The 23,137-nt window shown below is 46.7% G+C and overlaps 1 protein-coding gene across 3 annotated transcripts in view; it reads left to right on the forward strand.

Annotated features, from left to right (window-relative positions):
* The window catches only part of KIAA2012 (KIAA2012 ortholog), a 111,051-nt gene that overhangs the window by 45,892 nt on the left and 42,022 nt on the right, over positions 1-23,137 (forward strand). For 2 of the 3 annotated variants that reach the window (XM_087434964.1, XM_004426801.3), the window contains exons 12-13: positions 2,713-2,781; positions 11,273-11,349. In XM_087434964.1, the coding sequence (XP_087291090.1) occupies positions 2,713-2,781; positions 11,273-11,349 (146 nt within the window). The remainder of the gene's footprint in view (positions 1-2,712; positions 2,782-11,272; positions 11,350-23,137) is intronic. The other variant, XM_087434965.1, reaches the window with a different exon arrangement.

Consider the following 23,137-nt stretch of genomic DNA (forward strand, 5'->3'; position numbering starts at 1 on the left):
CTGCCTATGTCATCTCGTTCCGTCACCCCCATAATCCAGCGAAGTGAGCATGTTCATTCCCATATCACAGGTGAGGACATTCGAAGACGAGGAGGTTAACGCCCGGGCACGTTGATTACACCCGGAGGGCGGCAGAGCCCGGATTTGTTCCCAGGCCTGTCTGTCCCAGAGGCTGTGCTCTCCTCACCCCACTTCCCAAGGCTCCACCGACCCCGTGGCTACTGCCCTCAAGGACCTCACAGCCGGTGTGCGAACAGATTCACAAGCAACTAGCCCTACCACAAGGCCGAATGCAGCAGTGCTGTGAAAGAGGCTCAAGCAAGAGAATTCAGGGGTCTTCAAGGAAGGAGCGATTCCTTCTCACCTGGGGGAGGAGGAGGGGTCTTGCAGAGGAATCCCCGTTTGCAGTAACCTTGGAGAAATTAGTAGAAGTGGATACAAAGCAGAGGGGAAGACAGGAGCAGCGGAGGGGCCAGCAGGAACAAAGGCAGAGGGATGGGACAGTGGAGTCCACGGGGGAAGTGGCGAGGAGCGCTGTGCATGCCCCAGGGTTTCCTGGGGGAGACGGGCCCAGGGCCGCCAGGGCCAGCCCAGGGAGGCCTTGTGTGCCGACACGGGGCTGGGACGCTGCTTTCCGGGCGGCAAGGAGCCGCAGCCGCGTGCGGAGGGCGTCCCGCAGCCCGGCGTGTGAGCCCGCGGGCGGGGGCGGGGGCGGGCGAAGGCCGAGCGCCCAGGCCGAGCGCAGGCAGCGGGCGGCCGGTGGGGGGCCGCCCCCTGGACGTGGGATCTCCGCCCGCGCTCGGAAGCTCAGCGGCCGGTGACAAGCCTGTTTGTGGAGCCCTTGACAAAACCGGCTACAATTCTCGTCTCCGATTTTCTACTCCGATTGCCTTTTTTCTGCCTTCCCCTTCAGTTAAGAGGGTCACTTTGCGGGCGGTGTGTGTGTGTCTCGTGCTTGTACTCGAGCCGAGACGGCACTGACGGGCGGGCCTGCAGCCCGCGCGCCCCTCGGCGCCCCCTCCCCGCGGGCCCGGCTCCCGGCGGCGCCCCCTCCCCGCGGGCCCGGCTCCCGGCGGCGCCCCCTCCCCGCGGGCCCGGCTCGCGCGCCTCGCAGCCTGTCCGTAGGCCACGCGGCTGTTTTCTGGCTCCTGTGCCCTCGGGGAAGCGGCCGAGCTTCCGAGAAGACAGCCGTGGTAGATCAGAGTGCGAAGGAAAACCTGGCAGCCAGTTCTCGGGAGCTGCGAGTTAAGGCAGAGGGCAGGCGCTGAGCAGCCGTGGCAAGTGTTTCCACAACCCTCTCCTACCCTCTCGCCCGACACACACTGAGGTTTCTCTTTCATGGTTGTTTTAGCCTCTTTTTCCCTTCCAACCACCGACCACTCAATTCTTTGAGGGAAAATTAACATTCATTATGCAATTTCTCTCTCTCCTTTTAATCCGGAGTGTCTGTCTCCAAGGTCCCTACTCAATAATTAATGTTTGTTCTCATTTCCCATTCTCCAGAGCATCTATTCTTGAACTGTAGGGTCAACAATTAACACTAATTATGGCTTTCTCTCTCTCCAGTGTTGGTTCTCAGAATCCCAAGCTGCCCGCCTCAGCCTGAGTTAGGAGTGTGCGTGTGGCTGTGTGTGTGCGCGCGCGTGTGCTCGCCGAGGGGGAAAAGACTGAGGAGCGGGCTCTTCCAAGCCCCACCGCAGTTCAGCAGATCAATAAAACCAAACATTCTTTTTGGGCAACCTGTCTAGTATATTTATTATCAGTAATGAGACGATGAAGTACACGTACTTGCATACACACATCAGTGGATTTGGAAATGGCCGGGGGGCGGGGAGGGGGGGGGGTTAGAAGGAAGATCTCAAAATCTTTTCTGGTTTGAATTTTCTGTGATTCCCTCTGACTTTTTCTTCCCTATTGCTATTCTCTACATATCTCACACCTCTCTCTCTCTCTCTCTCTCTCTCTCTCTCTTTCTCTCTCTCTCTCACTCACTCACACACACACACACACACCAAATTTCCCATTAAAAACCATCTTCCATTTCAGATCCACTTAACTGACCTCTTTGTGATCTATTACCTCTCCCTTAACTGTCTTTCTCTGGTCTGTCATCCTCATTCTTTTTGGCCATTAAAACAGCATTATTTTAACTAGTTTTCATTTTGACTGAAAAGGACGGCTAAGAGACTTGTTCTCACCCAAGGTGACTCTAAGAGATGGCAAAAACTTCATCCAGGCTGTGCAAAAGCCAGTCTGTCTTTTTAGCTGGAATCTCACACGCTAGAATTCCTCCTGTCTCCCCTGGTCCAGCCCTTGTATTTGTGCTACAGCTGGAGGCTGGGGCTCCTCCCACTGTCTGTCATCCCCGATTGCTGCCCACCTGGGCCCACGCACACCTGCTGTTCAAATCCGGACACCTCCACTCAGCCAGTGTCAGGCATTCACTGTTTCATGCTTGTGCTCTGTCAGAAGTCCTCCTCTCAGAATTTTAGCATCACAGTCCTTAAACATCTTGAATAAAAATGTTACTTTCTTCAATGCTTTTAAAATCCTGGATCAACCTTCTCTCCATGATAGCCTCTATGGATTTTCAAAACCATCCAATTCATTACGAGGCTTAAGCATCAAGGCATCCACTTTGTTTTCCCCTATCGTGGGGTAAGGAAAATAGCTTTTTTCACACTCCAAGGTAAAACCCTTATTGTTTTTCAGCCTATGAATGGGTCAGTTCAAATACCAGCCAAGAAAAGGAGGGATCTAGAATTCAACATCTCCTGAAAGGTAAGCTTTTCCCTAAAAAGTCACCTCTACTTCTCCTCTTTGTCATTTGACTCACGTACATAGTATTTCATACCTCGACCTCCAGAAACACACAATTTCCCACCAAATATAGCAGTAAGTAGGAAAGAGGGTCCTCTTGGACAGCCTGAGAACCGTGGTGTCCTCATGAGTTACTCACGGGCAGCCCCGTGTGCTGTGGCCTGAGTGTGAAGATTGGGGAAAAGAAGTTGAACCAAGCACTTGTGCCTAGCTGGCCCAGAAAGAGAAGGTGCAGGGCTGTCCTGTGGGCTCATACGCTGCACAAGTCACATCACAATGAGGTGGACATTGCCCCCTAGGCTTGTGCACAGCTCAGCTGCACAGTCACAGACTAGGACACTATCTGGGAAACACTCTCAGGCTTGTATCCTAAATGGAGGACTGGAGCCACTTCTGCCTCTCCAAGCTTCCTTTTGTCTTTCCTTTCCCCCATGGAGAAATAAGCAAAAACTAGGAGTGTAGGCTGACTTTGTAGCTCCCCCTCCCCCCGCCACTATTGCTGCTTCTGCTTCAGACCAGGGGGAAAGGATGATTATGCAGAGATTCTCTCTCTCCTAAAAATAGTCTTTGATTAATAGGCAAATGTGTGTGGTCTTCCACACTGCTTATTTTGGGGCGGGCAGAAATGAATCCTGCATAAGGGACCTGCTATAGGAACAGGAAGCAATGCCACAGATGGAGGGCGGGAGCCAGAGCTGGGTGGAGGACATTGTTCTTGCCAGAGACTGCAAAACTGGAAGAGAAAAGGCACCGTCATATGCCTGCCAGTCTTGAAGTCTGTAGGCAGAGAAAGACTTGGCAGCTGGCGCTCTGTGTTCTCCTTCTCGTCCTTGGGTGGATCCTGGCCACAGTGGAAGAGTTTCAGCATCCGTTCTGTGCCTTCTCACTTGTTGGCTGGAACCAGGCCAGACCAGCTCTTAATAGGAGCGACCAGTGAAGGGTGATGATGGATATAATGATGATGATGTTGATGTTGATGATGATGATGATGATGATGATGGCTACCATTGTTATCTTTGATACGCCAAACATCGTGCTGAGTTCTTTACATTTATTACTTTTCTTCATCCTCACAGTACTGATATGAGGTAAATTCTATTATTATCCTCATTCTTCATCTGGGATAATGTGGGTCAGAGAAGTTAAGGGATTTGCCCAAGGTCACACAGCTAAGTGGTGAAGCTGGGATTTGAGCCCTAGGAAACCACATTTTACCACTATGCATGGTTAGTGGTGGTGTCAGTCTAAATAGGCGTGTTCCATCTGACAATCTGTGAGAGTTGAGGAAGTTCCTGTTCATGACCATACTAACAAATGGCTTCTGTTGCACATCCTTTTCTCTCTCCAATTCCCCTTACTTGGCATCAGACACCCTTTTGTGAGTAACACTGAAAATGATTTACAACGTTTAGAGATGTGTGGAGAAGGGGAGAAGCAGAAAAAAAGTAGGAACAATTTGGGAGAACCAAACTCTTGAGACAGATTTCCAAGCAAGATAGGCCTGATAGGGTAGCTCTCCAGACCAGAAATATTCTTCCTAATATGGCCCAAAATGTTACAATTTCAGTGCCGGCCCCGTGGCGCAGCGGTTAAGTGCGCGAGCTCCGCTGCTGGCGGCCCGGGTTCGGATCCCGGGCGCGCACCGACGCACCGCTTGTCAGGCCATGCTGTGGCGGCGTCCCATATAAAGTGGAGGAAGATGGGCATGGATGTTAGCCCAGGGCCGGTCTTCCTCAGCAAAAAGAGGAGGATTGGCATGGATGTTAGCTCAGGGCTGATCTTCCTCACCAAAAAAAAAAAAAAGTTACAATTTCACTTCATTCTACTATTAAAATCTCACTAGTAATAGATTCAGTTTCAATTCAGAAGTATTCTCTTGAGAGGCTGATACTTCTGAGAAGCTAACAGTCATTCACATGTTAGTAAAAATTTATTTAATCACATGGCTGTCCTCTTGCAACTTAGCTGAGAACAGCTGCTCTGAGAGACTAAAAATGCTGATGGGGCGGAAACAGCGGTGGGTAATTTGGGGGTAAGCGGAGTTTCGAAGATTTAAACATACCTGCCTCATGGGGTGCGCTGAAGGGTGTGGGTCAACAGAGGATGTTCGCTCATGTTCGCTACATGGGGAAGGAGGCACAAGAAGGAGAAATGGAAAGGGAAATGGTTGAGTGCCGAAGACAAGCTGGACTATTTCAGAATTGCCCCCTGGCAAGCTCTATATCCAGGAAAGAGAAAGAAAACTTCTGTTCCTTCTCATCTCTCCTCCTAGAAACTAAAAGACCCAAGGCTAATGCAAATCTCTGTTATTTCCAAGCTTTTGAACATACTGTTCTTTCTGCCTGGAGCAAAATTTCTCATCTCCTCCTAGGCCTTGACATTTTTTTAATTGTGGTAAAACACACATAACATAAAATGTGCCATCTTAACCATTTTTAAGTGTACAGTTCAGTAATGTTCAGTAGATTTACATTGTTGCGCAACCAATCTCCAGAACTCTTTTCCTCTTGCAAAACTATAACTCTATACCCATTAAATGACAGGTCCCCATTCCAACCAGCGTGCCCATATAAGCAGAGAGTCTCTCTTTCAGGGCTTAGAATATAGGAATCTTATTTGTTCCCTTGATTGGGTCAATGACCTTAACAAAAAATTCTTACATCCCTTTGTGCTTAACATTTCCCATTTGTTTTTAAGAAAATGGATATAACAGCACACTGAAAGTACACGATAGCCCCTGGGATTGAGTTCAAAGAGCAATTTAAAACATCTATTCCTTGGAATCGCCTATAGAGCTTTCACAACTTTTTGGTCATTTGATATTAATGAATATTTGCAGGAAAAAATGATAAGATTCTAAAAAATTATATAAATGGTGGACTTTGGGTATTTGTGGACTTGAAGGTCAGTTTCAACTATTTGCAAATGACTTCAGAAGTCAGGGACACATACAGTTGGTCATTTTACAGAGGCATGAAGTCAAATCATAGACATCACAGGCCGGGAGACGGAAGACCATCACTAAGCGAGTGAGCGCGCAGAGCCAGCCTCCAAGCGCCCGCATCGCGGGGTCGTGGTCTATGTTTATTTACTGTGACATCTGCCAGAGCTCTTGTGAAGTTATTTTTTAAAAAGAACAACACTGATTTTTTTATATAAGTATTTTTTAATGGCCCTAAAAAGAAGGCCAGCTGCTGGGGCTGGTGATGGAAGTAAGAGAAAGTGAAGTGGTCTAACAATTTGATGATTATCTGCCAAAAAAAATAGTTTTATAAATCACTCTAATCCTTTATTTATAGACTCATTAAGAGTCTGAAGAACTCCCCCTCTTTCTTCATTTCTACTTAGTTTTATTGGGGATATGATATACACTAGGGGTATTCACAAATCTAAGGATTCTGGAAATTCTCAGGGTGCGTCCCTCCCCAGTAGCCAGCGTCTGCTGCTCACTTAGTGTGTGTATGATACGCACGAGGGATCAGGGCCTTGCTCAGGCAGTGGAGTGTGCTAAACACATGCAATTTAAGGCTGGTATGGATTTTAAGATGTCTGTCTGTGTGTGTATCAGTTATATTTCTCAATCTATAATACAGTTTAGAATATTAATTTTTCTTCCATTAGAGTGATCAAAAAATTATAACTTTTATTAACTAGTAATCCATAAATACTCTTTTCTGTTTTATCACCCTTTAGACATTTGTGCTATTTTCCCATCAAAAAGACCATAAAGGGCCAGCCCCGTGGCTTAGCGGTTAAGTGCACGCGCTCCGCTGCTGGCAGCCCGGGTTCGGATCCTGGGCACGCACCAACGCACCGCTTCTCCGGCCATGCTGAGGCCGTAGCCCACATACAGCAACTAGAAGGATGTGCAACTATGACGTACAACTATCTACTGGGGCTTTGGGGGAAAAAAAAGAGGAGGATTGGCAATAAATGTTAGCTCAGAGCAGGTCTTCCTCAGCAAAAAGAGGAGGATTAGCACACATGTTAGCTCAGGGCTGATCTTCCTCACAAAAAAAAAGACCATAAAGAAGCATGAGGGTTTTCTTAAGGATTTTTTTTCCCTCTTAGTTTCTCTTTTGCTTCTTTTACACATCTCCCTGTGGCCTAAGAATTTTCATTTGCTGTTGTCTTAGTTCTCTACAACACCTCAGAAAATTAATGAAGACACAAGCATCAGAACATGTCCAATTGAAGGAATTAGTAAGTCTGTTTTACAAAGCACATAAAGATTGCTCATTCATTCATTCATTCAATAAACACTAATTGACTATCTACTAATGCCAAACACTGTGTCAGGCACAAGAATACAGTTGAGAGACCAAGTCCGTGCCTTAGAGTGGTCTACAGTCATGGAGTGTGCTGAGAGCCATGAATGAGCGCAGGCTAACTCAGCCTGAAGGGTGAGAAGACTTTTGGAAGGAGAGAACACTTAAGCCGATTTTCTAAGAATATATATAGGAACTAGCTAAGTGGAGAGGATGGAAGGGGAGAAGAGGCAAGGATACTCCAGGGAAAGGCACCATATGAAAGTTAGAGAACGTGGCGACATGGGAGAAACGTAAGCAGCTTGTAATGACTGGACTCCAGGGCCCGTGTAGGGGGTAGTGGTGAGAAACGCAGCTAGTGGGGCAGGCAGGAGCCAGATCAGATCGTGAAGGGCCATGGGCAGCAACCAAGGAATTTATCTCAAAGGCTGAGATAAGAGGTGAGATCCTGTTTACGCAGGAATTGATATAACCAGATTTTTATTCCAAAGAAATGACTCTCCCGGCTATGTAGACAATGGATTGAAGGGGGTAAGATTAGAGGCTGGGAGACCAGATGTCTGTACTTGTTTGAAAGCAAGTGACCAAGAACAATATTTCCTGCAGAATTAAGACCACCACATGAATTGAGTGGGCTGGCCGCTTTGTGTGTAGCTCCGCCTTCAGCCTCTGTTTTGAATTCCTTCTTCCACCACAGGGATCCTTATTAATCCTATAACGCATCTTGATTGGAGGGCTTCTCACGTAGTGGATATTTTGTTGCTACACAACTTGAATTTAAATTCCATCATCTAGTTGTCTTCCATTTTGGGCTTGGTAAACTGCCATGTACCTTTGAACCTCTCCATAAAAAAATAATTTATGAGCTTTTGAGAGAAGTTAGTGTTCCCAAAACTAAAGCCAGACCCTTGAGACTGCACTAGCCTTGGTCTAAGAAGATATAAGCATGTAAAAGAACTGTTATCCCAAATTGGAAGAAAAATATTGCCCTTGCATTTAGTAGGCATTTCCATATTTAAATTCAGACTGACTCATATCTCCTAGATCTGTCTACTTGGCTCCTTTAATAGAGCTCCCTGGGGTATGTCTTGAGCCTGGAGACTTTCTCAGGTCTTGAGCAACTGTTTGATATGCCCATCTCACCCTCCTCCTCCTCCTCCAGGAAGATTTAAAGTGAAAATGTGTAGCATAAACAAGGTCTTAAATCTTGTCCAGAGAATTTGATAATGACAATACCAAGAGGCCATCTTGGGTCTTGGTCTCCTGCATTAAACAAGCAGACTGGAGATTTACTATAACACATCAAACACTCTGTAGGTCACAGGCATCTTGAGCCATATCACATAAAACAAAGTATTTTTAGAAATCATTCTTGAGAAAAGGTCAGCAGGACTAGGTAAAGGGACCCGAATTATCCTTCCTTTTATGGCTTAGTTTATACTGAGAAGAATTTTTTTTTAATAATCTGGAATCTGCCTTTGCATCTTCCATTTTTGACCAAAAAAACAAAACCATGAAGGTACAAAGGCTGTCTTTTAGGCCTCCTCCCATTGGTTTGTGCCAGAGCTAGCAAGTCCATGTGCAAAGCTCTGAGAAGGCAAAGGTACCTTCTGAGATCTGTCTGGCATTGGATACATCCCCTTCCCAATGATGAACCACCACAAGGAGTGGGGGAAGTTTCCTGAGAGCACACTGACCATCAAAGGGCACTCAGGCCTCAGAAATGCTGTGTGCGGGGAAAGGCCCTACACATATTTAGAGAGGCTCCTGCCCTTGTGGCCACAGAATGCTTGGCCACTGTGGAGCATGCGGGTCTAACATTCTTTCCGAAGCCCTGACATGTATCTATGAAAGGGCCAGGGGGCCCACTTTGCCTGATAAGGTGACTTTTTGGAGTTCGGTCTTATTCTAACACCAGATGGGGCCCACCAGAGCATCCCATACCAAGGGAAATAAGTATTCTGAAACAATGGGAATAAATATGACTATGTTTCATTTTGATTTAAAACAATGAACAACAACAACTTGGAAATTAAACATTGTCAACATAGGTTTAAATAGAAAGAAATTTTAAGTTACCGTATTCCGGGCTAGAATCAGATGCTCTTTCCTGCTTTTCAAGTTTTGAGTGTTTGGTGAAGGATCCCACGATTTGAGGAAGGAGCAAGAGGTTTGGGCCGAGACCCCATCTAGGAAGGGTCATCTCTGAGACCGCCTGGTTATCTGGTGGGAATGCTATCTCCTCGCTAAAAGCCTGTGGTTAGATTAATGCTAGCGTTTGAAAATCTGCTAGATCCTGATGGTGGGCAGCCAGGGAAGGAATGTGTTTTCTGTTTATCTCTTTAGTGGCAGAAATGTTCATCACAGAAAGACTCTGAGGTCCCAGGTTCAGGCAGGCCTGGAAATTGTGCCTTCTGTAGTATGAGTGTACACACCAGCTCCAGAATGATGAAAAAGAACCGGCCTGTGTTCACAGCCAGTCGCCTGCGTTAGTCGACTGGTTAGTCAGTTTCTTCGGCTTGATAACAGGGGTAGATCCACCACACTGTTTGGAGAGGAAGTTTTACCACCCCCATTGCTTTATCTCCCAGGAATGCAGTTTGAGTTGTGTCTCCTCCTTGACAGCTTGGACCTCAGTAAATTACCAGGGTCTTGACCCAAGAGATGGAGAAGTCCTAAGCGATTTTTCAGTCTCCTATCTAAAAATGTGTTTACATTTCTTGAACTCTGGCTGACTGATTCATTCTCCTGGTGTTGCAAGAACTTTCCTTATGCGTTAGAATTTATAAGTTTCATTTCTAAGAGACCCAGGGCTCCTTCCAAGCCACAGTGAAGTGAACCTCATCGCAACGCAATTCTGCTGGGCCGGAGTTGTCCAGAGGATGGATCGTGGCCAAGCAGCTGTGATGTGGCAAGCTCAAGTGGGGCTAACAGGAGGCCGTGGGATGTGGAGGGAGAAGTACGAGATGCTAAGTCAGGAGATCTGGGTTTGGGTTCTGGTCTTGAACTATTTCAAGGTATGGCCTTGAGCCAATCACACAAAACCACTCTCTGGGCCTCAGTTTCCCCAGCTGTTTTAAATAAGAAATGTTTTAAGTCTGTGCAGAAGCCATTTTCAAATGAGACAAAAAAGGACAGCTGAGAATCAACAGAAAAGGAAAGGTCAGCCCACAAGGAACGAGGAGAGGCTTCGGGTCAAAGAGACAAAGATACAGAGTCACATATGGCCAGAGACTCTTAAAAGAGCTACTTAGGAGGAGCAAGTACCATGGAAAGAACTTTTTGTTGGACGCTGGTCCCACACAGGAGACTAAAATCCTTGTCAGAAGAGCCATGTGCTTAGCTAAATCTGTTCCTCAAATAAACATTCCTTTACAAACATTAAATTTACTTTCTTAGGGGAAAAAAGAAAACAAAGTAAATCTATCCTTTGGCAGCTTGGGGTTTTAGAGTCAGGCAGTCTTGGACTCAAATCCTTCCTCAAAACCTGGTGGTTATACAACCTCAGGTAGGTTCTTCTCCAGTGTGGGTCAGTGTCCACGCCTGTAGAGAGCAGTGGAACAACCCTGGGGGAAGTCAGGGACCGCTCGCTCACACCACGGCCGTGTGCGAGTGGCTCCTGCCTAGTGGCGGCTGCCTCATGGCGGGCTCTGATTTCCCTTGGTCCCCTCCCACCAGCCCCACTGTGACCTTTGCCTTTCTTTGCTTGGTGTGTCTGCCTCTCCTGTAGCACCCCCCACACTGTGAGGGAAAAGGGAAGTCTCTGATCTCTATCTGGAAGGTCGCAGATGCACTTTCCTACTTCAGTGAAGTACGATCATGCAAAATTTATATTCGACAGCATCAGCAGATTTTTTTCCATCAATATTTCCTTTTTAATTTCAGCTTTATCTGAATTTTAGTAGCACAAAGAATTTACTTTTGTTCTTTTCAAGAACAACCAAAACAAAAAATAAAATAAAAATTTGCATATGAGCTCTTAACACTATATATGACACGGAGTTTAGACTGTGCCTATAGAGGTTATGGGTATTATTTGGTGAGTAAAATATGCATGCCATAGGGGTGTGTGTATTTATAATGTTACACATATGAACTAGGTGTATATGTATATGGTATATATAAAAATTCATGAGACCTAGATCTGACAACCTTGATCCTTTTCTCTCTGATTTTCACCATAGCAAACACTGAATCTGGAACTGATCTTCACATGAATCTTAATGAAACCTCACCACTGACCCAAAAGCCAGAGAAGCAGGTACAGTATTGGCTCTGAGTGAGCATGAGACTGGTAGTCAGGACTTTTGGGTTCTTATCCCAGCTTGCTGTGTGACCCTGGGTGAGACTCTTCACCTCTCTGGGCCTCATTCACCTCATCAATAAAACAAGACAAGTGGACTATAAAATCACAGAGGTTCCTTAACTCATAGACTTGGAATGTCTTAACTCAACTTGGACTGTTTTGTCTGGCTCTTCATGTGTGTGAATAAGCTGAATAGGCCTTTCCCTGACTTCTACAAAGTCAAAAAGGGAAACACAGGAAGGTATGCTCCATCGAGGCAGACTTTGTGCCAATGGGCCCATTTTTCCACTCCAATTCTCATTCCTAATGGGGAGAAAAAATTAGCAATCAAGGAAAAATGTAAGGATACCATGAAGAAAGGAGAGGCAGCTTCATCTGGATGGATTAGTGGTTTGAGGACATGTGTTCACAAAAGGTTATGCTTGTTCCTTCTTTGGAAGCTTTGAGGCTTGTTCTGTCCTCAAACTCTCTCTAGAGAGACAACTCGGGGGCATTTCTAGAGCTGCCCCTCCCCCCCAGGGGGTCTCAGGGACCCTGAGGCAGAAGCAGCCCAGGGGGTCTCAGGTCTCTCCCCGCTGGGCAGCAGCCTGGGGGTCAGGGGGCAGGAAGGGGAGCATGATCTTATTCCCCCTTATCTCCAACTTCCTGCCACAGCCTGGCTTTCTCCTCTTCCCTCAAACTCATTAAAAAGCAATAATAAAGAAAGCAGTTTTGTCCTCCTGCGTGGGTCTAGCTGGGGTCTGAGGAAGGCCCCCAACCCTCACGTTAGACCCCAGCCTGGGTCAGGCTTCCCTGGGGAACAACGAGGCTCAGCCGACCCTTCCTGCTCCTGAGGAGCCACAGACCCCACGTCTGCATTGTCTGTTAACATGCCCACTTGGAAGACACCTGTATAAGGGGTCTAGAAGCTTTCCTTCTTTAGGAGAGTCTGTGACTAAGGAAAATATAACATGCTACGTTTTGATAATTCCACAGCTCCAAAGGCCTTGCAAATACCTCACAGAGCTAAACGCTCCCAATCCACACAGCCCGCCGGCCGCGTGTCGGGACACCTAACACCACCGGCAGTAAGACGGGCTCAGTCACGTCACATGAAGGCCTGGACTGAATGATGGCCCCCGCAGTCAGGAGGAACACCAGACCGGGGGTCTTAAACCCTAATCCTGGCTTTCCCGGGGAGGCTGTGGCAGACCGCCCCCTCCGGGAACTTCACGCCCCGCCTTCGCGAACGGAGGGGGGCTCCCACCTGACAGTTGGGCTGTTCAAGTCACAGCAGCCTTATTTCCTTTCGGAGGAGCCCCCCAAAGGAAAGCCATTTGGGGAGCGCTCTAGGGAGCCCCACCAGCCCCCAAACACAGAGAAGATGGGGGCGGGGAAGGGGGTCTGCCTTGCCCCCCCACCCGGTACTTCTTGAGGCTAAAGGCCCTTTATTAGATTAATCACTGACTTCAGATTTAACTACTTCCTCAACCTACTCCATGTAAATGACTAATTTCATGTTTACTACAAAGCATCTGGAAAGGATTTAGAAACAAATTTCTGCCCAGCAGATTTCAGTTAGGACCTTGATGGGCCTCTGGCAAACCCGGGGGATCCCTTCCGCGTGGCCTGCCCTCTCTGAAGCGGGCGAGGATGTCACTCGAGTTGATCGCTATCAGCATCAGCCGTCTCTGCTCCTCTCTCCTTTCCACTAATCCCCACTGACTCCCCCCCCCCCCCGGGGTCTGACCGTATTAGGAGTGCAGTCGCATACACGACCTTTACTTTTTTATCACTGTGCTAGCTGCGAGGGGAAAAACAGCCCACGGTGGGGTCTTGTGGCATCGCCATGCTGTAACGAGAAGTCACAGACCTAGATTTGGAAACAGTTTCTGACGGTGGGTGGGAGAGAAAGCCGGACGGCTGCGCCCAGACTGGGTTCGCGGGTTCGCGGGTTCGCGGGTTCGCGGCTCCGGGGCTGCCCCGGGCGCCCCCTACTGGTCGGATCTAACTCCGCCGCTGCGCGCTTCCTAAGCCCGGTCCGCGCGGTGCTCGGAGCGGGGGGGTTAGGGCTCCCGCCCCAACACGCGGGACTGCAAACGGTGGGACCAGCTCCCGAGACACCCCTTCCACGCCCGGCCGAGGATCAGGGCCGCACCGTAAATCCATAAATAGAAAAGAGAGGAGCAATTGACATCGACGACTTTCTAGGAGCTGGAGGAGGGGGTTAAGTCGGGGAAAGGTTGGGAAGAAAACTACAAGGGGAAATGCGGAGATGAAAAGAGCACTGAAAAAAGAGAAAGGAGACAGCAGACATGTTTCAACTCCAAGCCCCCATTTCCTCTTTCAAATGAACTGCCTCCCCACTGTGAACAGAATCAAGTATTTATGAAGGCATTTTTTGCATATTGATAGCTGTGTATGGAGCAGTGCCAGTTCTGAAGTCCTAAAGGCATCGTGCCCTTTTTTAATGCAGGTCCTTCAGACTCTTCACGAAATTGAGTATTCTCCTGCACATTTGCTTTCCTTTCTGCCTGTGGCTCCTCCTAAGGCCTTTCATTTGATTAGGGAAATTAGTTCCTGGGACACCGTCAGAGACCAAACACTGCTCTCCCCGGTGGCCGGCCGACATCAATCGCTAGACAAGCTTTTCCCCTTCCCCAGGGCCTCCCTGTGCAGAGGCCGCGGGTTGAGTAAGGTGACCAGCGCCTAAAAGGAGTATTAAAATTGTAGCTGAAAATTCTGGCAGGAAATGTTAACATATCTATGCTGTGGGGGGAGAAAGTAAAACAAAATTGCATTAACTACAACAGCATTACTATCTATGCTCAGTAAAGATCACATTCAATTTTAAAAGAAAAACATTGAGAACTAGTTAGAAAAATAAGCAAAAGACATAATTCATATTGAAAATAATAGTAATAGAAAACGATTATGGAAAAATATTCATCCGGAGTGGCAATTTAAATGCAAATTGAGGCAAACTGGAGGTACCATTTTTATGTTTGAGATGTGTGCCTCCTCTCATTTTTTTTAATGGTAACACCCAATACTGCTGAGGTTTTGGTATACTTACACACTCCTGGTGGGTTGTAATCTGGTTCAACCCATTTGTAAAGCAAAATGGCAACATGACTTGTGTGAAACATGAAAAAATATTCATACCTGTTGATTCAGTATTTCTGACTTCTGGGAATTTATCCTAAGAAAATAATTCAGCAGAAAAAAGTGAGCGAAGATGTCCATTGCACCATTATCTATAGCAGAGAAAAACTTGGAAACAGCCTGATAGGCCAGCCTCAGAGAAATGATTCCCTGTGACATATCCCTCTCAATGAGGGGTTAATTCAGTCATTAAAAGATGATGCTTGTGGGCTGGCCCGGTGGCTTAGCGGTTAAGTGCGCGCGTTCTGCTACTGGCGGCCCGGGTTCGGATCTGGGCTCGCATCGACACACCACTTCTCCGGCCATGCTGAGGCGGTGTCCCACATACAGCAACTAGAAGGCTGTGCAACTATGACATACAACTATCTACTGGGGCTTTGGTGGAAAAAAAAAAAAGGAGGAGGATTGGCAATAGATGTTAGCTCAAGCAATGGATGTTGCTGGTCTTCCTCAGCAAAAAGAGGAGGATTAGCACGGATGTTAGCTCAGGGCTGATCTTCCTCACAAAAAAAAAAAAAAAAGATGATGCTTGTTCAGACTAGAAATTGATTTAATACTGATGGTTTAATGCAGGGTTTCTCAACCTCAACACCACTAACATTTTGGGCCAGATATTCTTTGTCGTGGGAGCTGTCCTGGGCCTTGTAGGATACTGAGCAGCATCCCTGGCCTCTACCCACTAGATGCCAGTAGCACAACCCCCACACGCACAATGGTGACAATCAAAAATGTCTCCAGACCTTGCCACATGTCCCCTGGAGGGCAAAATCACCCCTAGCTGAGAACCAATTTAATTTTAAAAGTGGAAATCCAAGTGGTGTCAACTATGACTGCAACCATGTAAAAAAACAAGGAAAACAACTGCAACAAACTGCAGTCATGTTACCTTGAAATTAGGGTGTATTGGGTTGAGTTTTTTGTTTTTATTTTGTCTTCCTGGTTTTTCATTGTTTTTCACTTTTTTCAAAATTCTCCCTATAAGAAGGAAAAATGGATCATGAGGATACCTGGTTTTATTCAAGTCTGGCTTTAAATGATCTAGGGGTCACAGCAAACAACAAGTACACAGCAAGCTAAACCAGGGTCAACACCATAGCACCATTATTTTTTAACTACTGTTAGTTAAAATTATTTAGTATTAATTAGGTTTTTATTAGATTGTTGGATAGGGCCATCAGAATTCTCCTTTCAAGGATCTCAACCTCTTTTCAGCATTTTATCCCTCTGATCCTAGACTTTGAGGGACAATGAATTCACCTCTTTTTCTGAAAAGTTTGGATCTCAGAGCATGAAACTCTCTTGTCCATCCAGACCCATCTATGTAAGTTTGGGACGGGAGGGCCCTGCGCCGGCTGGTTTATAGAGCTGTCAGAGCAGAGAGGTTGTCAGGAACGAGTATCAAAGTACAAGCTCAGATGGTAATTAGATTTCCCAGGAATTGTTGTATCTCTGTTTAAAATAGGAGAGAAACCATCTCGGCAGTTTTCACATTGTCAGTTCTCTCCCTCTGTTGGAAGAGCAAACATCCTTTCCCCCTCGCTTTATCCTGGGGTTTGGTTTTGTTGCTTTGTGGGGATTAGAACTTTGGTAGTGTCCTAAAAATCCTGTTACACTGCAATTATGTCCCTTTTTCCTATTTCACAAAGCCACTTCTATTTCCACCTATATTATCTCTTGAGTTCAGATTTCATGAGTTTACGACAGTATAAATTCATACTTGATCTTATGTGTCCTAAATTTACCTCTTTTGGATTTCAAAGAGTAGCCCGTAATTCTAGCACACTCAGGTTTAGGTTGAATAAACTTGTGTTTACCCCATCTGTTTCCTTGGTGGTTTCGCAGATGGTGTTCATATCCCCTTTCAGCCTTCCTCTTTCAGGACAAAAAAAAAAACCCACCTGTAGACACACTAAGTTTTTGTACAAGGTACAAAGGTACTCTTTTGTTTCAGTGTCCTTCTGAGCCATACCCTGCCTTCTGTTGAACTTTTTGGCTGTTATCTAAAAGAACAGGTTACTAATCTTTAAAGACAGACTTTTTTTTCTTATTCTGCCTTATTCACCTTTGTACCCCTTGTGTTTAGCACAGTTCCTGGCACATGGTAGCTACTAGGAAAAATAATTGATGAATAAATCTTTTGTTGACATCAAGGTCCACGTCCTGGGTAGTAAAAGCCCTCAATCCTCTAAGTGGGATTCTGAGATTGCACTTGTGTTATTTCCAGATAATGATGCAGAAGTTCAGCTGACATTTATCTAACAACCCAGCAACCTCTGGATGCTTCCTGCTGTCGGTTGCCGATCTGATATTTCACTTTCTGGAAAAGCTTTGGGTCGTGTGCAGATCAGAGATGTCACTAGCCATCCTTCTTGGAGATCTTTCTGAGGCTGATAAGGGAGATTGGGCCTAGCAGGGATCCCAGGAGAACAACTGTCTGCATCTTCCCATCTAGGGAAGGAGCTGTACCCACCACCTCGTTACTCCTTTCTCAAGGCAGGCACAGCGCTTCCCCAGGTCCAGGCTCCGTCCCTCCCCCTCCCTCCCCACTCCTCTCCCCCTTCCTCTCTCCCTGGTTTTGTAAATAGCTTTGGTTGTGCAACTCGATTCAAAGGTTTTTTGAAGATCTAAGCAAACTTCATCTCCTGGTTCAACCTTCCCCATAGGATTACTTTGTCAGCCCCAAAACTCCATTGGCAATTTAAGGATAATTTACTGAGAGGGGTTTGTTTTTAATTACAAAATCAAGGCTTTTATTTGTTGAATTTTCACTGTGACAATCATTTATTCTAGTAAGTCTATATTTATTGATCTGTTGGCTCCTAGTTCCAAACAGATGCAAGAAATGTGCCTAGTTAATTTTTTTCTTTTTTTTTTTATTATGGAAAATTTCAAACACGTGCAAAAGTAGAGAGCCTAGTATAGTGAACCTCCACGTACCTATCATAAGTTTTAGCAATTACCTCCCCATCACCTTGAGAGGGTCTTTTTAAATGGTGATAACAGCTGATGTTTTCAGGTTTATTATGTGTGGGTTTTGGATTCTCTCTCTTGATTCTTATAATATCCCTATGAGATAGTTACTGTCCCCATTTTACAGATGAGGAAACAGATGTCACGACAGACAAGGCTCTATTCAACGTGTGGCCTGCGCTTGTGAAGAGCCTGCTGGTTAGGGAATCCCACAGGCTGCATTGAGAGCCCAGCTTCTGCCACAGTGGTTGTGTAGCTTCAGGCTGGTTATTCAACCTCTCTGAGGCTCAGTGTCCTCATCTGTAAAGAGGAATAATTTATTTCCCTCATGGGATCATGACAAGGAGTAGATGAAACAACATATGGGAAGGGATTAGCACAATGCTCGTCACTAGGCGATCCCAATAAATTATCATAGTAATCATTACTCTCTTCCCCCACCCTCTGCTTGAAAGCCTTTATAAAACAGAACTTGGGGCTGGTATACAATCTAAGGGCTCAGACATGGAAAAGGAGAAGCTTGAAAAGCAGGAGTAACTTAAAGGACCAGGAGCCAATCTACCCACTGTTCCCCGCCCCCGCCCCCGCCCCCCGCAAATGTCCTCCCTCTGTGCTGTCTGGCATTGTGTTTCACTGCCTGCCATTCTATCTGTTAGAGATTCCTTTGGGTTTCTCACATCTCATTGTGAATTTTTTTTAATTGTTTTCCCGCCCTACACTAAGGGAGCTGGAGGCCGGGGTGGGGGGAGGCAGGGAACGTTGGAGCCAAGAGCACAGTATCCAGCAGGTGCTCACCCCCACAGCACGTGGCTGCCCCAGAAAACTTAGAGGTCAGAGGACAGGTGGACCCAATGGAGGGGAAGGGGCAGGAAAGGAAGGGGAAGGACATCTTTCTTTCTCTTCTTCCAGCCCTCTGCTGTCCCAGCGTTACCAGGGCTAGTTCAGCTCTTCGTCCAGCCAAATTACGGGTTAGACAAGCCCTTATGGGCCAGCGTGGGAATCAAAGCACCTTGGGTAACATTTCTTTCTCCAGTGAAAATCAACTGATTTAAAAATGGCCTTTTTTACAGTGGAATCCATTCGCAAATTGAGATTCCCTGTCTCTCTGCTGGTTGTCAGACTGGAAAAGTTGCAACAGACCCAACATGACAAGGAAGTCACACAGTTTGGCTTAAAGTTTGAGGTTGGAAGGAGCTAGGGGCTTGTTCAGATCTTCCACTCTACACCCCACTGCCTCCCGTCTCCCCATCTAAAGTAGGTGCGTCATCTCTCTAATACAGGCAAGGTTCCAGCCTGAAGACAGCCAGACGCCCCCTCACAGAAAAAGCTAGTTTCTACCTCCCCTAGGGCAGAAGAGATCACTATTTTGGCTTAAAATTTTTCTCCTCCAGCTCCTGCTAAGCCAGATAAACAAAGATTCTGTTGTGTCAACATAGCACTTAATTAAACTGAGGACAATATCAACTAGAACTCCAGGATAAGATTTACTTCCAGATAGTAGACTCCCAGAATCAAAGTGTCCTGGGTTTCATTATTCAAAAGTTCCCTGAGAAGAATGGTGAGGTAGGGAAACTGAGGCACAGAAAGCTTAATGACATGGCGAAAGTCCCTCAGTGAGTCCCTCACGAAAGCCAAGACTGGAGAGTGCAGTGCTTCTCTTCCTAGTCTAATGTTTGCTAGCTAAACACTCAGGAGGATGTAAAATCTCCTTCCTTAGAGCTGAGGCATAAAAAAGTGGATGGAGACCAAAATTCATGACAGGAGGGGAATAAGAAAGCTCTTCTCTGGCTTCTAACCAACTATATCTTCACCACGCCTCCTTGTAGAGCCCTCCTAAACTGTCCACTCAGCCCCAAACTGCCTTTAGAACATGAAAAGTGGGCCAGGAGGTCAGGTGCCAAGATGAACAAGATGAACCCAGGGGACGGGCACAGGGGCCCCAGCAGACGTGTAGTGGGTGGAACCACGCTGGTTTGCGTCCTTTCTGCTCCTCAGGAGGAGGCCGTGCAGGTGGGCTAGGTTGTTGAATTGGGATCCTGGTGCTCCATCCGGCCTCCTCAAGACTTGGGGTCTTCTGCTTCCTCAGGCCAAGGAAACCTAGACAGAGACAAGGTCTCCGAGTGGGAATGGGGGTGGCTAGGGAGGCCGACCCTGTGCAGGCTGGGTCCCCTCCAAGTTAGCCTGAGTTGATAGTGTGTACAAAGCCCCTCCCAATCAGATCCCTCCAGGCAGCCCTGTCCCAGGGAGCCCAGCGGAGTTCCAGCCCCACTCAGCCCCACCTGTGTCCCCATTCCTACTGCCCACTTTTAGTTCCACAGGCTGCCATTTGCAAGAAATAACAGGACCTGAGTAGGCCAAGCATGGGGAAATTTGCCAGGCCCTTCAGCTCATAGCTCCAGGCAGGGGTGGCCCTTTCCAGGATTTGGTCTCCACCCAGCCAGCAGGGTACATGGGGAGGGGGAAGCTCAGAACCTAGCCCTCCTTCTCCTTCACCTCCAGTGACTAAATCTCTCAGATCTACCCACCCACATTGGGATTCAGAGCTCCCCAACCTAGGGAATTGGAGGGACAGACTCTCAGCCAAGGAGCAGGCCTGGTGGTCCAAAGGAGAGACTGACTCTTTTTCTTTTGTTTGCTCACAGGAGGGGACAAACGCCCTGTGTGCACAGAGGTTTGATGTGACAACTTGATAGACCACATAAGGGTTTCAGCAAAGGCCTCGCGACCCCGCTCTCCATGCATTAAGATAATGGCGGAGTGTAGGCCCCGGCACATTTCAGATCTTGGCTACAAAGACCCTCCTCCCTTCTGTTTTCTTCCTCCAGCTCAGCTTGCCCACAGGTTCCCAGAGACTCTTGGCAGCTCGCTCTTGGGCAGATTGAAGCTGTGAGCTGCGTGGGAGGCAGTCAGACAAGCGAGAGTGTTGCAGCCTCCTTAATGAGGGACAATAGCTCTTTAGAGCCACCAAGCCGCAGTTACAGAGATGCAGAAGCCCAATTAGAAGGGAGTGGGAGAAGTGGAGAGGAGGGCCTGAGAGGGCCTGTGGGACAGATCCCTATCTTTGGCGGCTCTGGGGGTCCCTGGCTGGAGATCTAGCTGGTTGGGTTTAGAATCTGCTTTCCTTCCTAAGGTGAGTGTCCCAGTGACTGTAGAGCTAGCCCATGAGGTGACCCTTCCAAATACACACACTGAAAGGAGGAGGAAAAAATCCCTGGGGAGAGGGTTTCTCCTTGAGTTTGCAGCTCAGATATTATAACCCAAGAGTAAGAAAGGGAATGCTATTTGTTTACTTTAACAGACGTCCTCTGTAAGTTTTGCCACATTATATATGTGTGCGTACGGATATTTGTACACGGCCCGTAGCTCTCTTTTGTTCTGGCTTTCAACTGAATCACATTATGTTTACAGTGAGATAGTAATCCTGGATTTTCCAGGGCCCAGTCTGTCAGAGTGTAAGATTAGCTCTTGAATTCATTAACAGTCATCTCCTTTTAAATGTCAGATAACTTTTTAAATGCCAAGTACTTGCGCAATGCCTTCTGTGCAATTCAAATCAGCTTTACCAAATTAACTAATTAATCTTTATTGTTTCATTTACTGAAGAGAGAGGCTTCCAAGTGTTTTTAGCAGAAGGTAAAAATATTAAAAGTATTTACGGTACAATATAGGTGAAGGAAGGGGTTTTGATTTCCTGCTAACCATTTCACCCTTGCATCAGTTTTGTAGCCGTTCCCCCTGAAGCGCACACGTGAAAGAAACAAAAAAGCTTCAGGCATCTCTGCTTTCTTTCACTTCCCCCCGTTTTCCTTCCCTTCTCTTTAACCTTGTGTTTCTTCCCCCTTCTACACCTTCAGACTTTGACTCCTGTTTACTATGTATTCTGCTGTCTCTGCTCTCAAAATAGCCCAGGAGCTGCAAGTGTCAGTTATGATGGCTCTACCACCCAGAGGACAGACGGGTGCCTCACCGATCAGGGACGGAGCCCAGAAGCCTGGGGCAGAACAGGCAGAAATCAGGAATTCTACTTTCCTTTCGAAAGAACCTCTGCCCAGTTTAACCTGCAAATAATCAGATAGAGGCTATAGTGACTGCTAAAGATAGATCCTTCCGGGGCTGGCTACTTCTTGTCACCCGCTCTCTGCTCAAATGTCACCTCCTCAGAGAGGTCTTCCCTGACCACCCAAAGGCCAGTCCCAAACCCTCCTCCATCAGCTCTCTCCTATCACCGTCTCATTGTCTTCACTGATTTTTCACTATCTGAAATCATCCTGCTTATTTATGTGTTTGTTTGTCTGACACATACAATATCACTCAACAAATATCAGTTTAATGAATAAATGAAATGCTATCTCAACACATGGCTTTCTTTCCTGGTTTCAACTTGCTGACTTTTTCTCCTCTTATCACTACCTCTCAGAATCCTCTTTACGTATTTAATCTTGCCTTTCCTCCCATCTCCCAAGCCCCATTTCACTAGCATTTATTTGTTAGAGCATTTGAACACAATGAGCAAAACCAGTACTTCACATTCCAGCAACTAGAGAGCTTCACTGAAAACATTCCATCAAGCTGGAATTGATGGCCCTAAACATTAGGGAGATGAGCCACACAGTCAAGGGAATTGTTTTATCCAAAGATTTGTGGATCGAGTGATTTGGAGGGACTTTTCTCAAAGTCTCGTCAATCTCAGCCCCACAGAAGGAGTTAAAGTGATTCCAGCCACTGGAACTGGTCTTGGCTATGAGTTTTGTCCTCTAGCCTAACACAAAATCTTCTCTTGGAGATAACGGAGAAATTTCCCTCAAATCAGTGGTGTCTGATTTCTATTATTCCACCCAGTGATTCATGCATGATTGGGGGAGCTAGAAAGCTTGACATGCTTTGATTCTCACTTGGACCAAATGCTTTCATTTGATCTAGAAATGGGGAGGGGCTATCTCACTCCAAGAAGCTAATCAAACATATGGCTGAGGTGACAAAAAAATTGGATATGTATTTGTCCAGAAAAATCTTTATCTCTAGCCAAATTTCAAAACAAAGGAAAAGGGGACCGGCCCCGTGGCTTAGTGGTTAAGTGCGTGCGCTCAGCTACTGGCGGCCAGGGTTCGGATCCCCGGGGCGCACCGACACACCACTTCTCCCGCCATGCTGAGGCCGCATCCCACATACAGCAACTAGAAGGATGTGCAACTATGACATACAACTATCTACTGGGGCTTTGGGGAAAAGGAGGAGGATTGGCAATAGATGTTAGCTCAGGGCCGGTCTTCCTCAGCAAAAAGAGGAGGATTAGCATGGATATTAGCTCAGGGCTGATCTTCCTCACCAAAAAAAAAAAAAAAAAAAGGAAAAGGGTGTGGGTGTGCATCAGAATGCCGGCTGCTGGTAGGGACCCACCAACTGTTCATTCATCATTAATACTTAAAGTAATATAAATGTTGTGGGAGCGAGAGTTTACGACTGCCCAGAGAGACAGACATCCGAGAGTTAGTCTCTTGGAAAATATGGAAATGATCAAATCCACACCCAGGGTGATCTCATGGCACACTAATGTATGCCATCCCAGCAAATCAGCCCTAAAAAATAACAAATAACTTTCCTCTTTGAGGAGGAGGAGCCAGTGCTGCAC

The sequence above is a fragment of the Ceratotherium simum genome, chromosome 9, assembly GCF_057802395.1.
Source record: "Ceratotherium simum simum isolate JZ-2026a chromosome 9, ASM5780239v1, whole genome shotgun sequence".
Lineage (NCBI taxonomy): Eukaryota > Metazoa > Chordata > Mammalia > Perissodactyla > Rhinocerotidae > Ceratotherium > Ceratotherium simum.